Raw genomic sequence first — 14,376 nt, forward strand, 5'->3', positions numbered from 1 at the left:
GCCCCCATAAAATCATATTAAATTCACGTGTTTTTTTCCATGAGGGTTTTCCCTGAATTCATATTGTGGTATGGATTGGAATAATTTCAGTATATGTGGACAGTATCATCACCATAGTGGAATTAATGTTTCAATGTGAAACATTTTATTCCACTCTGGAAAATCCTATTCACCTCTCTGAAGAATCAGTAGTGCTCCACCGTATAATACCTTCCCACATGTTATTACAGAAACTCCTTTACCCAGCCCTCCCCTTGGTGCTTGATCAACCAATCGGATCATAGTTTTTGCTTTAACAGCCAACCACAAGCCTACCTTGCCCTCTCTTCCTGTTGTTGCTAGAACAGTGATGTCAACTCTCCTGTGACATGATTGGCTGTGGAGGCTGTGCTGGGTTTCAGGTCGCTGCCTAGGCTGAGCAGCACAAAGGACTGGGGGAGAAAGCTGCATCCATCTCTGCATTGGAAGAATCCACTGGATTGGGAGAAGAAGACCAACGCCACAGGCTCCATTACCCACGTCTGCTCAGAGACCCAGACCGAGACTGCGCACAGCCAGAAAAAAATAGAGAGAGATATTTCAGGATGTAGAGAGAGAGAGGGATAGATACAGGGAGAGTCATAGATTTAGCACAAAAGATATAGATAAATATAGATTTGTATATAGACGGGAGGCAAAACAGGGCCGGTGCTACCTGCTGGGAGGTGCAATGAGGCTGTGTTATCGATACTGGCCAGACGCAGGTTGCAGCAACAGCAGCAGCAGCAGGGCATTCCTCCGGCTGGATGTCTGCTATTCTGAGGCAGTGCTGTGAGTGGTGCGTAGTACCACCAAATCCAGCACGACTGTGGCGGGGGAGAAAATCTCTGACATGCCCACGGAGATGCTTCAGTCAGAAGGCGTGGGCAAGGATGTCACCCTACCTGCTGCCACAGCCGGCCCGGCTCAACCCGGCGCGGTGCCATTGCGGATCCTCAACAAGGGGCCTGAATACTTCCGCAGGCAGGCCGCAGAGCAGCACCAACCCCATCGTATGAGCGCCGTGGAGAGGCTGGAGGCGGACAAGGCCAAGTACGTGAAGAGCCAAGAGGTGATCAACGCCAAGCAGGAGCCTGTGACGGCTGCTCTACTCCTGCCCAGCCCTCCTGGACCCCCTGGTGGCCCTGCATATGGTCCCAAGAGAGCTGGCAGCAGCCCTGCCCTCAAAGCCTCCAACAAAAACAACGGTAAATCTGATGTGGGCCAAGCCAAGCGTGCCAACCTCAATTTAGAGATCCTGCGGAATCTTCTCAACAGTTCAGAGAGTTGCATGGCGGGCCAGGGGAATGGGGCGAGGAGCTGGGCCCCACAGCGCTCCCGGTCCAGCGAGCTTCACCGCCGCTCCTTTGCTGAGTCGCTGCGGGTGTTCCCCACGCAGGGTGCCAACCTCAACCTGAGCGCCAGCCTTCTGCAGGAGCGGCCTGTCGAGGGCCTGCTGCACCTCTCACTCAGCTCCTCAGACTTGCGTTTGCCCCTCCGTGTGAAACCCGGCATTAGCGGTGGCTCCGGCCCGCCACCGCCACCCAAACCCCATGCCTCTGTTCCCCGGAGACCATCCCTGAACCGGTCCAAATCTGACCTGAGTGAGCGCTATGCCCGGGCAGGCGCTGACGTGGAGCGCTTCTTTAACTACTGTGGGCTGGACCCCGGGGAGCTGGAGGGCCTCGGTGTGGTGGAGAGCTTTGCCCGGGCCAACTCCGACCTCCTCTCCCTCAACTTCCGCAGCGCCAGCATGATCAGCTCCGACTGCGAGCGATCGCTGCATAGCAACGACAACCTGACAGACGACGCGGATTCGGCTGAGCGCGTCCCCTACGGAATATCTGCCGTCGAGCGCAATGCACGCGTTATCAAATGGCTGTATAGCATCAAACATGCACGAGAGTCTCAGAAAGTCTCCCATGTTTGAGAGGACTCAAGCTTTATTAGGTCATGATTAGCGGAACTAGCTACAAAAGGCATTCATAACCCCATCCATAAGCACTAAATAAATATAAATACTATATAGGTATTTGATAAACGCTTTGTGATGTATTGAACATAGCATCTTACAGTGCATTTATGTGAAAGTATAATATCATTATTGATATTTTTGAACCATTTGTAAATCAATAGTAAACTATAAATCATCATGTATTCTGCATTTGCTTATTTATTAACAGTAAGTTAACACAATTGAATTATTTTTTATTCATTATCATGCCAGATGTCATAGCACTAATGTCACTCATGAAGACATCCAGAAACACTATGAAATATCTACATGATAAAGAAACGTAAAATGTGTAAACATTAAACACTTGTTGGAGTACATGCATATGTATAGTAAAACATGCATATGTATAGTAAAACATGCATATGTATAGTAAAACATGCATATGTATAGTAAAACATGCATATGTATAGTAAAACATGCATATGTATAGTAAAACATGCATATGTATAGTAAAACATGCATATGTATAGTAAAACATGCATATGTATAGTAAAACATGCATATGTATAGTAAAACATGCATATGTATAGTAAAACATGCATATGTATAGTAAAACATGTATATGTGTAAAGTATGTCTTGAATCATCGACAACAGGCCTTATACTGTATAAAGGTAAACACGGTTACATGGATTAGTGTTTATAAGAATTTCAAAAGCAGGCATTCAAATAGAAATGTTTCCAATTACAGAACCTTCCCACAATTCAAATTTGGACCTAAGGACTGCTAACCAAAGTTCCAACGAAAGGACAAGACATACCTACCCGCTGGTGGCAGTCCTAACGCCTCTGACCACAGAACATTAGCCTTCCTTTTCTTTTTATTTCCCTACGGTTCTACATGTTGAATCGACACCGTTCGTTGACACCCAGCAGGTGATCTACTGCGCACGGCCAACATTCGTGTTGGTCTGTCTTGTCCTTTAAGGATAAGATGCACTATAGGGTGATGCTATGTCAAACTGTGACGTTTTCATACGGTAACCCTATATACTGCTGTTTCATCATGTTTACCTAGTGCTTACAGTAAGGTTGTAAATGCTCCCTGTAGACACAGTGGATGTAATTCATTATCCATTATGCATTATTTGATCTACAATAGGTATTTGTGGTCCTGAAAACATTGTCCTGTCAGCCTGCATGCTTCCCCAAACCTGCAGTTCTCAGACAGAACCTTGATTTTAAGATGGCTGCTGTAGTACCTTACTATCTTTATAAAAAAAAACGGGGGAAAAAAATGAGTTAAGCAGCATTGGCACAGTCAGCATTGTCTGGGTACATGGACTGTTACTCAAAGTCATTCCCGAGGCTGAGCGCATTATGTCCTGCTATTTGCACTTCAGTGTTGATGCTTTGCTCCTGTGTGCTTTGATCAATACCCGCGTGTGTGTCTGTGTCCAAGCGCTGTGTGAATATAAACTCTTTAGCTGGCAAAGCATGTTATCAACTTCTATTTGGTTTTGTACTGGTTCTGTAGTTCCCTCCATGTGGTCACTGTTGTGTTCATTTGGCGAATTAGGACCGGATGGTTGCGTTTGGGGACTATTGGCTTGCTCTACGTGTCAATGCATCACCAATGCAATGTACCAGTGGCCCAAGATCTTTTTGTATTGTATAATGTATACTGTATAAGGACATGCATAGCACTTCAACTGCTACCATATCTATGAAAGACTCAATTCTGCTTGTTACTGTATTAAATAGCTTATTAACTGCTTAGGCCTTGTCTTTTATCAAATCAAATCAAATTTATTTGTCACATACACATGGTTAGCAGATGTTAATGCGAGTGTAGCGAAATGCTTGTGCTTCTAGTTCCGACAATGCTGTAATAACCAACGAGTAATCTAACCTAACAATTCCAAAACTACTACCTTATACACACAAGTGTAAAGGGATAAAGAATATGTACATAAAATATATGAATGAGTGATGGTACATAACGGCATAGGCAAGATGCAGTAGATGGTATCGAGTGCAGTATATACATATGAGATGAGTAATGTAGTAATGTAATAGTGTAGTAGTGTAGTGTAGTAATTGTATGTAAACAAAGTGGCATAGTTTAAAGTGGCTAGTGATACATGTATTACATAAAAATGCAGTAGATGATATAGAGTACAGTATATACATATACATATGAGATGAATAATGTAGGGTATGTAAACATTATATTAAGTAGCATTGTTTAAAGTGGCTAGTGATATATTTTACATCAATTTCCATCAATTCCCATTATTTTAAAGTGGCTGGAGTTGAGTCAGTGTGTTGGCAGCAGCCACTCAATGTTAGTGGTGGCTGTTTAACAGTCTGATGGCCTTGAGATAGAAGCTGTTTTTCAGTCTCTCGGTCCCTGCTTTGATACACCTGTACTGACCTCGCCTTCTGGATGATAGCGGGGTGAACAGGCAGTGGCCCGGGTAGTTGTTGTCCTTGATGATCTTAATGGCCTTCCTGTGACATCGGGTGGTGTAGGTGTCCTGGAGGGCAGGTAGTTTGCCCCCGGTGATGCGTTGTACAGACCTCACTACCCTCACAACCTTACGGTTGTGGGCGGAGCAGTTGCCGTACCAGGCGGTGATACAGCCCGACAGGATGCTCTCGATTGTGCATCTGTAGAAGTTTGTGTGTGCTTTCGGTGACAAGCCAAAGTTCTTCAGCCTCCTGAGGTTGAAGAGGCACTGCTGCGCCTTCTTCACAACGCTGTCTGTGTGGGTGGACCAATTCAGTTTGTCTGTGATGTGTACGCCGAGGAACTTACTACCCTCTCCACTACTGTCCCATCGATGTGGATAGGGGGGTGCTCCCTCTGCTGTTTCCTGTATTCCACAATCATCTCCTTAGTTTTGTTGACGTTGAGTGTGAGGTTATTTTCCTGACACCACACTCCGAGGGCCCTCACCTCCTCCCTGTAGGCCGTCTCGTCGTTGTTGGTAAACAAGCCTACCACTGTAGTGTCATCCGCAAACTTGATGATTGAGTTGGAGGCGTGCATGGCCATGCAGTCGTGGGTGAACAGGGAGTACAGGAGAGGGCTCAGAACGCACCCTTGTGGGGCCCCAGTGTTGAGGATCAGCGGGGTGGAGATGTTGTTACCTACCCTCACCACCTGGGGGCGGCCCGTCAGGAAGTCCAGTACCCAGTTGCACAGGGCGGGATCGAGATCCAGGGTTTCGAGCTTGATGACGAGATTGGAGGGTACTATGGTGTTAAATGCTGAGCTGTAGTCGATGAACAGCATTCTCACATAGGTATTCCTCTTGTCCAGATGGGTTAGGGCAGTGTGCAGTGTGGTTGAGATTGCATCGTCTGTGGACCTATTTGGGTGGTAAGAAAATTGGAGTGGGTCTAGGGTGTCAGGTAGGGTGGAGGTGATATGGTCCTTGACTAGTCTCTCAAAGCACTTCATGATGACGGAAGTGAGTGCTACGGGGCGGTAGTCGTTTAGCTCAGTTACCTTAGCTTTCTTGGGAACAGGGACAATGGTGTCCCTCTTGAAGCATGTGGGAACAGCAGACTGGGATAAGGATTGATTGAATATGTCCGTAAACAAACCAGCCAGCTGGTCTGCGCATGCTCTGAGGACGCGGCTGGGGATGCCGTCTGGGCCTGCAGCCTTGCGAGGGTTAACACATTTAAATGTTTTACTCACGTCGGCTGCAGTGAAGGAGAGTCCGCATGTTTTGGTTGCGGGCCGTGTCAGTGGCACTGTGTTGTCCTCAAAGCGGGCAAAAAAAGTTATTTAGTCTGCCTGGGAGCAAGACATATTTCATCACATTTGAATTATCCTGCAAAACTTTTAGTAAGTTCTTTAAAAAATTGTTTTTTTTACACAAATGGCAAAACCACAAGCACATGTGTTGCGAAACCCTTCTCATAAAATCAACAGCCAATAAACAGGGAGTTCGCCTTTCTAGTCAGTGACCATTCCAACATATTTGCACTTACCAGTAATAAAATAAACCATGCTCTTGCATGTGTTAAAGGCCAGGTAAGATTTCCTGCTGTTTAATTGTCATTTCCTAAGGTTCTACAAATAACCACGTTGCCTTTGCATGCCTTTATTTATCATTTGAGTAGAAATGTGTGTGTGTGTCTTCTTCTCTCCATTCTACTCCCTTTTGATGAGGTCAGGGATGTAATCACTGTAGCTGTCCTGTCTGGCAATGAAAGAAAGAGTTCATGTACTTACCGCATCAGTGCTTTGAGGTGGTTTATGCAACCAAACACGAGTATACTACCTGAGATCTATTCAATCTCAAATGAATAGTGTCTCTGGGTAGGTATATGACCTAATGTTAGTGAATAGTGTCTCTGGTTGTGTATATGACCTAATGTTAGTGAATAGTGTCTCTGGTTGTGTATATGACCTAATGTTAGTGAATAGTGTCTCTGGTTGTGTATATGACCTAATGTTAGTGAATAGTGTCTCTGGTTGTGTATATGACCTAATGTTAGTGAATAGTGTCTCTGGTTGTGTATATGACCTAATGTTAGTGAATAGTGTCTCTGGTTGTGTATATGACCTAATGTTAGTGAATAGTGTCTCTGGTTGTGTATATAACCTAATGTTAGTGAATAGTGTCTCTGGTTGTGTATATGACCTAATGTTAGTGAATAGTGTCTCTGGTTGTGTATATGACCTAATGTTAGTGAATAGTGTCTCTGGTTGTGTATATGACCTAATGTTAGTGAATAGTGTCTCTGGTTGTGTATATGACCTAATGTTAGTGAATAGTGTCTCTGGTTGTGTATATAACCCAATGTTAGTGAATAGTGTCTCTGGTTGTGTATATAACCTAATGTTAGTGAATAGTGTCTCTGGTTGTGTATATAACCTAATGTTAGTGAAAAGTGTTTGTGGCCATGGAGGCACCTGTATAGTGTTTCTATTCCTATAGCTCAGGCTATGTGCAGTATACCAAACAGAATACATACAGAAGGTCATTTGGAGTTTCTGTACCTGTATTTTCCATCCCCAGTCTATTTTACTTGACAAGTCTGCGGATCAATTCCCTCTTCTCATCCCGCAACTTGCTAATCTTCATCTCATAGTCCTGCTCTCTCTTTCTCTGCTCTGTCTTTGAGCATCTCTCGCCTTCTCAACACACTGTCTCACCGTCTCCCAGGTTTTGTCTTACATTCTCCGGTATATCTTTTTTCTCTCCAGCTCCATCAATGTGTCTATGTATGCTTCCTTGTCTTTCTTTTTCTATTTCTTCCTTCTCTCCTTCCATCATCTCGCTCACTCTCCTTTTCTCCCTGCACCTCCTCTCTCACCTGCTCTATTTCGTTCTTGACCCTCTTCTCCATATACTCCCTCTTTCTCCCTCACATTTTTCATCCTCTCTACCTCTTTCTCTCTCCTCCATCCTCTATACAGTGCCTTGCGAAAGTATTCGGCCCCCTTGAACTTTGCGACCTTTTGCCACATTTCAGGCTTCAAACATAAAGATATAAAACTGTATTTTTTTGTGAAGAATCAACAACAAGTGGGACACAATCATGAAGTGGAACGACATTTATTGGATATTTCAAACTTTTTTAACAAATCAAAAACTGAAAAATTGGGCGTGCAAAATTATTCAGCCCCTTTACTTTCAGTGCAGCAAACTCTCTCCAGAAGTTCAGTGAGGATCTCTGAATGATCCAATGTTGACCTAAATGACTAATGATGATAAATACAATCCACCTGTGTGTAATCAAGTCTCCGTATAAATACACCTGCACTGTGATAGTCTCAGAGGTCCGTTAAAAGCGCAGAGAGCATCATGAAGAACAAGGAACACACCAGGCAGGTCCGAGATAATGTTGTGAAGAAGTTTAAAGCCGGATTTGGATACAAAAAGATTTCCCAAGCTTTAAACATCCCAAGGAGCACTGTGCAAGCGATAATATTGAAATGGAAGGAGTATGAGACCACTGCAAATCTACCAAGACCTGGCCGTCCCTCTAAACTTTCAGCTCATACAAGGAGAAGACTGATCAGAGATGCAGCCAAGAGGCCCATGATCACTCTGGATGAACTGCAGAGATCTACAGCTGAGGTGGGAGACTCTGTCCTTAGGACAACAATCAGTCGTATATTGCACAAATCTGGCCTTTATGGAAGAGTGGCAAGAAGAAAGACATTTCTTAAAGATATCCATAAAAAGTGTCGTTTAAAGTTTGCCACAAGCCACCTGGGAGACACACCAAACATGTGGAAGAAGGTGCTCTGGTCAGATGAAACCAAAATTGAACTTTTTGGCAACAATGCAAAACGTTATGTTTGGCGTAAAAGCAACACAGCTGAACACACCATCCCCACTGTCAAACATGGTGGTGGCAGCATCATGGTTTGGGCCTGCTTTTCTTCAGCAGGGACAGGGAAGATGGTTAAAATTGATGGGAAGATGGATGGAGCCAAATACAGGACCATTCTGGAAGAAAACCTGATGGAGTCTGCAAAAGACCTGAGACTGGGACGGAGATTTGTCTTCCAACAAGACAATGATCCAAAAAATAAAGCAAAATCTACAATTTAATGGTTCAAAAATAAACATATCCAGGTGTTAGAATGGCCAAGTCAAAGTCCAGACCTGAATCCAATCGAGAATCTGTGGAAAGAACTGAAAACTGCTGTTCACAAATGCTCTCCATCCAACCTCACTGAGCTTGAGCTGTTTTGCAAGGAGGAATGGGAAAAAATGTCAGTCTCTCGATGTGCAAAACTGATAGAGACATACCCCAAGCGACTTACAGCTGTAATCGCAGCAAAAGGTGGCGCTACAAAGTATTAACTTAAGGGGGCTGAATAATTTTGCACGCCCAATTTTTCAGTTTTTGATTTGTTAAAAAAGTTTGAAATATCCAATAAATGTCATTCCACTTCATGATTGTGTCCCACTTGTTGTTGCTTCTTCACAAAAAAATACAGTTTTATATCTTTATGTTTGAAGCCTGAAATGTGGCAAAAGGTCGCAAAGTTCAAGGGGGCCGAATACTTTCGCAAGGCACTGTACCTCTTTCTCTACCACCTTCAACTTCTCTACCTCTTTCTCCTTCCTCCTCTCTACCTCTTTCTCGCTCTCTCCCTCATCTTCTCTTCCTCTTTCTCTCTCTCCTTCATCCTCTCTACCTCTTTCTCTCTCCTTCCTCCTCTATACCTCTTTCTCTACCCCTTCAACTTCTCTACCTCTTTCTCCTTCATCCCCTCTACCTCTCTCCACCTGCTGAGTTTAAGGATTCAGACTTATGGGTGTCATTCAGGCTTATAGGTTTGCATTGTGCTCTGCTTCAAGTGTTCAGCAAAAGTGACTCTGAAGTGGAATTTAAGTGCAAGATTGTTGGGTATGTTGTCATGACAACAGCATTGTGATGCCCCAGAACCAGAATGATGACATTATGGTACTCCAGAGTTCTGGTCCTATCCTGTCTGTGTTGGCCTGCTCCCTATGTAAACTAGCATTTCATTCTCACATGTATGCCCCTACACCAAATATTCTTAGAAATAAATCTATAAAATAATGGGTTCTCCTCCATTTCTGTCTCCAATACACAAACCATAGAGATTAGGCTAATAGGCTATTTCTATGACACAAACTGCTTTCTCAGTTGACTAAAGACGAATCTCTGCTAGGCTACTACATATAATTGTTCAATCAATTAACAGTTAGATGAATGGCAAAGCAGTTAGATGAGGAACAGAAAACGAATAAAATACTGAAAAATTTAATGTTTTATTAAAACCTCTCTGATATACTAATTTAAAGAAAACACATGTTTTTATTTTCCACTATGTTCACTTATATAGATATCTAACACAGTAAAACGCCTTAAGGGACTATTCTTATTGCGCTTTTAAGCTATACAGCAGCCGTTCTAGGTAACTGATCTGGCTGTTACGTTACCTTGTCCTATAATAAATGGGCTGGACAAGGTCGCGCAAGACGCGCATAGCCGCCTAGCTGTCTCCACAACAAACGTACGGATATCAGAAACGGTTACACCTCAATGGAAAAAACAGCACAGTAGACTAGACCATTTGCGACCGTGCATGTATAACGGACAGTCAATATATCGCATAATAAAAACACATATAAGTAGGCTATTCTCTCGGTCTTCCTCGCACTTGCCAGGTGAGTTTTGGCGTTTTACTCCTGTCTTTTATTTTCTCAAACATAACAATGTAGGCAATTTCTCAATTAAGCTACACATCCCCATCTATATTGCAAATAGCCACAATGATGCATACAATATAGTCTTTAAATTGATGCTTTAGAAGAAAAACGCCAAATAACCGACATTATTTTTTGTCCGGCATATTAGGGTGGTAGTCTATTGTTAGCATAATATTGCGCGTGGTATTTATCAATGTTGGACACGGTTATATCTCTGCCTCCGGTTTCCTTCTCTTACATTTTGGCTACAGTGTTTAGTTCACGCTTTTTATTCGTATCAAATATGAGTAGCCTATTATATTCGCAGGTCATATCTGAGGAGTTGGCTAATTCGTCCCTCTGGTTTAGGTTCACTGCGTCTAATGCTCCCTTGTATAAAAATAGCTGGAAGCATCTCAATGGGGTTCGCGTCATAATGCGGTTTTTCGATGAATTTTTATACTAGGCTTATGCTTTGATGTCTCATGAATAAATCCCTTACGGGGAATGAGAACATAGCCTAACTCATGTGCAGTTTGATAAACATCAATTAAAATAGACAGGAGCTTGTTTTCATGGATTCGATTTGGCGCTGCCCTGGATTACTGAAATAACAATATTGGGTTTAGGCCTATCCGCATTTAGTCAACATTTGATAGGACTGCCAGCTAGACCAAGACGACCTTTGATGTACATTTTTCAGACATAAATTAGGTAGTTGTTGATGTATTAGACATTACCAGTTAGGCCTACAGATGCCGAAAGCCTGTAATTACACCGAGGAATAAGGGAAACCTATTAGAATAGCTATGAGTCTTTGCTGACAATCTTTTGCAACTTTTCTCTTTAGAAACCACCATGTCGCTGTATCCATCATTGGAGGACATGAAGGTGGATCAATTTATACAGGTAAGAGTCCTACATTTGTTTCAACACTCCAGAAACACCTAATGCATTGATATTGAGCACATGTATAACTAATTGGCCTCATTATTTTACCAGGCTCGAAGTAGTACTTACTCCGCCAGTCCAAGCAAGACACCTGCTCTACTTGCTGTACAGGATGCTCCAAATCCAAATCCTGTGGAGGAAGAAACAGGTAACCAATTCCTCCCATAAGTCTTCCATTATCAATAATGCAGTCTGGATATGTTGTAATGTCTTCACGTGCTGACTCTACTAACCTTTTGATATCATGTCTCACAAATGATGGTAGAATTGTATCCACTTTTAGAGCAAATGGGAAATAATTATTGATCGTAGCTTGCCTTTGTTTCTCATTTCACTGTATCTGTTGGTGTTGGTTGCCTTGCAGGACTCTACCCCAAACTGTACCCTGAGCTCTCAGAGTTCATGGGGCTGAACCTCAGTGAGGATGCACTTCGCCAGGCGCTGTCCATGGTACCAGCAGAAGACTACTCTGGGGTAATCACACACTGCGTTTATAATTTGATATAAAATGGTGGCAGGGTTGATTTTGTTGAATTTCAGTCCACGGTCCTGAAATAAAATACAATTGACACCAACCCTGTTTACTATTACTTTACTATCATGTCTCTGTTTAATCTAAAACTGCAGAAATGAACCATAAAGTAACGTTAATTGTCATCTACTCCATGGGATGCTGATGAATGTTCTCACCTCTGTGGCTCTTTGAGAGTGATATGCTAGCTCTGTGTGGTTTCTGCAGGCAGTGGCTCCCAGGACTTCCGCTCTGAGCTACATGAGCGCTCCGATCACAGGGAATGACTGTGGCATCCGCAGGGCTGAGATACGACAAGGCATCAGGGAGGTCATCCTCTGCAAGGACAGCGACGGCAAGATCGGACTGCGCCTCAAATCTGTGGACAATGTAAGACACTGGCACTATTCAATGACTTGTCAAGTAATATAAAACGATCCAGTTGGAAGTATGAACAAAATAGTAGGCTACCCTAGGTTTTCCCTTTAGCAAGCCTGACTATAGCACCACTTTTGTACTGAAAATGTCTCCCTTGGATACAGTTCTGTTGCTGAGTATCAGTGTTGCTTGGCAGGGTGTGTTTGTTCAGCTGGTACAGGCGAACACTGCCGCGGCATTGGGAGGCCTGCGCTTTGGAGATCAGGTGCTGCAGATAAACGGGGAGAACTGCGCTGGGTGGAGCACGGACAAGGCCCACAAGGTGCTGAAGAACGCCAGCGCCGAGAGGATAGCCTTTGTGGTACGGGACAGGTGAGCTCCCACCAGCCATTCATAATTCAACTGAGGATCCAGTTACATCACTGAATTATTGACTTGACTTGGTCCATCATGCTTCGGGATGAGGATACTGTGTGCCAAAACACTCTAGCTGCAACAGATATCATTATAGTACTGTGGTGTGTATTATAGTGTTTGCAACTGTACATTTCCTCTGACAGACCATTTGAGCGCACCATCACCCTGCACAAAGACATCAACGGCCAATTGGGTTTCATCTTTAAGAAGGGGAAGATCACCTTTATCGTGAAGGACAGTTCTGCTGCCCGCAACGGCCTCCTGACTGATCACCACATTTGTGAAGTCAATGGGCAGAATGTCATTGGACTTAAGGTAAACAAGCTGTCCTGATTGGTTGCACTCAAAAACAAGCAATGTTTTCACAATCATTTTTTTCTTTGATCCTTTTGCTGTATTCATCAGAAAATGTGTATTTTTTTGTCAATTTGCTGTTCTGTTCTTTGTGCCAGCAATTGCTCACTTTTCCCCTCTGCTTTTGTTCCTGGGTTCAGGATCCCCAGATTACAGACATCTTGAACTCCGCTGGTGGAGTGATAACTGTCACGGTGACACCCACTATCATCTTTGAGCACATGACGAAAAAGTGAGTACGATGTATCGAGGGATCTGTTGAAACGGACACAAAAACCATTAACCACTAATCGCCCCAGAAATCTAAAATTAACAGAATATTGATTGGTTTTCAACAGTAATACTGTGAAACCACATAAGGGGTGGAAATGCCTATGGGAATATGCTAATATAAAAGTCTGTCTTTGTAGGACACTAGTCTCGCGATCCCAGAACTCTCCTTTTCGTTCTGGAGAAACCGCGATTTGGCATCTCGAGGCTAGGACACGGTCACGCCCACAGGACAGTCTGGGAGGAACAATCATTGATATTCTGTCCATCTGTTTCTCTCTACGTTTCTCCAGGATGTCTTCCAGCATTGTGAAGAGCCTAATGGATCACTCTATCCCGGAGGTGTGAGGGCGGCAGTCATGTGATGGGAAATGAAGAGGAGTACCAATAACGTTATATGAATTGATGAGAAATGATGATTCTGCTGAGTTGTGCTCATGACCCCATGTCTCCACGCTGCATCCTGCGTTCGTGAAACAGACCAGTCACATGTGCATCTTTATGCCATTACTTCAATCAAAACCCATAACCATGTTTCTGCGATTAAAAAAGTCAAGTGTGTAAAATCATCTCTGTACAGTATGTTTGTTTCAAGCTCTAAAAGAAGTCCGTATGGATTCAGATGTCGATTCCTGCAGCGCTAGAGGAGTTATGGTTTTGAATTACCCCACAAATTCAGGTTAACAGATTTGATTTTATAGGGTCCTGAGCAATAGACCCCCGTCTTGCCCAATGGGCTAAAGCTCCATTGTAGCCAGTCTTTGGATTGAATGATACCTTGAGCTCATCAATGAACAAATCTCATACCCTCCTTTTTTTGTCCGTGGAAATGACTTTACTCTTCTATGACTTTGTAGTCAAGTGACACAATCTATCTTCTTCTGTACTTTGAATTACCCGTATTTTTTTGCCCTCTTCTATTGTATACGTTTGAAATGTTTCACACGTATGCCTTCTAGTACATGTTGTAAGCTTTAAGAACAAACTATTTACCTGAGAAAGTGAAAATGCTTGGGTGTTTGAAGGTATCCTAACATAATAATATTCAAAACCAGCCCACAATAATATGTAGATACTATAATTTAGTTTAATCTCAACTGTATGTCATTTCTATCAATCCATTCCTGCATATATTGGTGGGTTAAAATGCCCTGCATGATCATCAACGTCATTTTCGCACAAAATACACAATTGTGTTTTACTATTGACAGCTTTCCAGTGTTAATTAAATAAAGCCATACAAACGTTCCTCTTCGTTTCATGTCTTCTGCTATGTTTACAGTGAAACCTAACATTACCACAAAATGACACCAAGAAAA

The 14,376-nt window shown here is 43.2% G+C and overlaps 2 protein-coding genes across 3 annotated transcripts; both read left to right on the forward strand.

Moving 5' to 3' along the window:
• The first annotated feature begins 269 nt into the window (after positions 1–269).
• Positions 270–3,752, forward strand: LOC110489862 (protein FAM110B). Its single transcript, XM_021562810.3, has one exon. It carries the CDS (start codon positions 872–874, stop codon positions 1,946–1,948), a length of 1,077 nt encoding a protein of 358 aa, XP_021418485.1. The 5' UTR covers positions 270–871; the 3' UTR covers positions 1,949–3,752.
• A 6,173-nt stretch (positions 3,753–9,925) lies between these two features.
• Positions 9,926–14,305, forward strand: sdcbp (syndecan binding protein (syntenin)). 2 transcript variants are annotated; one of them, XM_021562811.3, is made up of 9 exons: positions 9,926–10,155; positions 11,027–11,085; positions 11,179–11,275; positions 11,492–11,601; positions 11,867–12,028; positions 12,213–12,388; positions 12,577–12,748; positions 12,928–13,019; positions 13,351–14,305. In XM_021562811.3, exons 1-9 carry the CDS (start codon positions 10,074–10,076, stop codon positions 13,403–13,405), a joined length of 1,005 nt encoding a protein of 334 aa, XP_021418486.3. In that variant the 5' UTR covers positions 9,926–10,073; the 3' UTR covers positions 13,406–14,305. The 2 variants fall into 2 exon arrangements, with proteins under 2 accessions (XP_021418486.3, XP_090055808.1); XM_090199682.1 differs by lacking the exon at positions 9,926–10,155 and adding an exon at positions 10,368–10,890.
• Positions 14,306–14,376: the final 71 nt, after the last annotated feature.

This window comes from Oncorhynchus mykiss, chromosome 15 (assembly GCF_057628025.1).
Source record: "Oncorhynchus mykiss isolate SJ-2025 chromosome 15, ASM5762802v1, whole genome shotgun sequence".
In the NCBI taxonomy this organism is placed as follows: domain Eukaryota; kingdom Metazoa; phylum Chordata; class Actinopteri; order Salmoniformes; family Salmonidae; genus Oncorhynchus; species Oncorhynchus mykiss.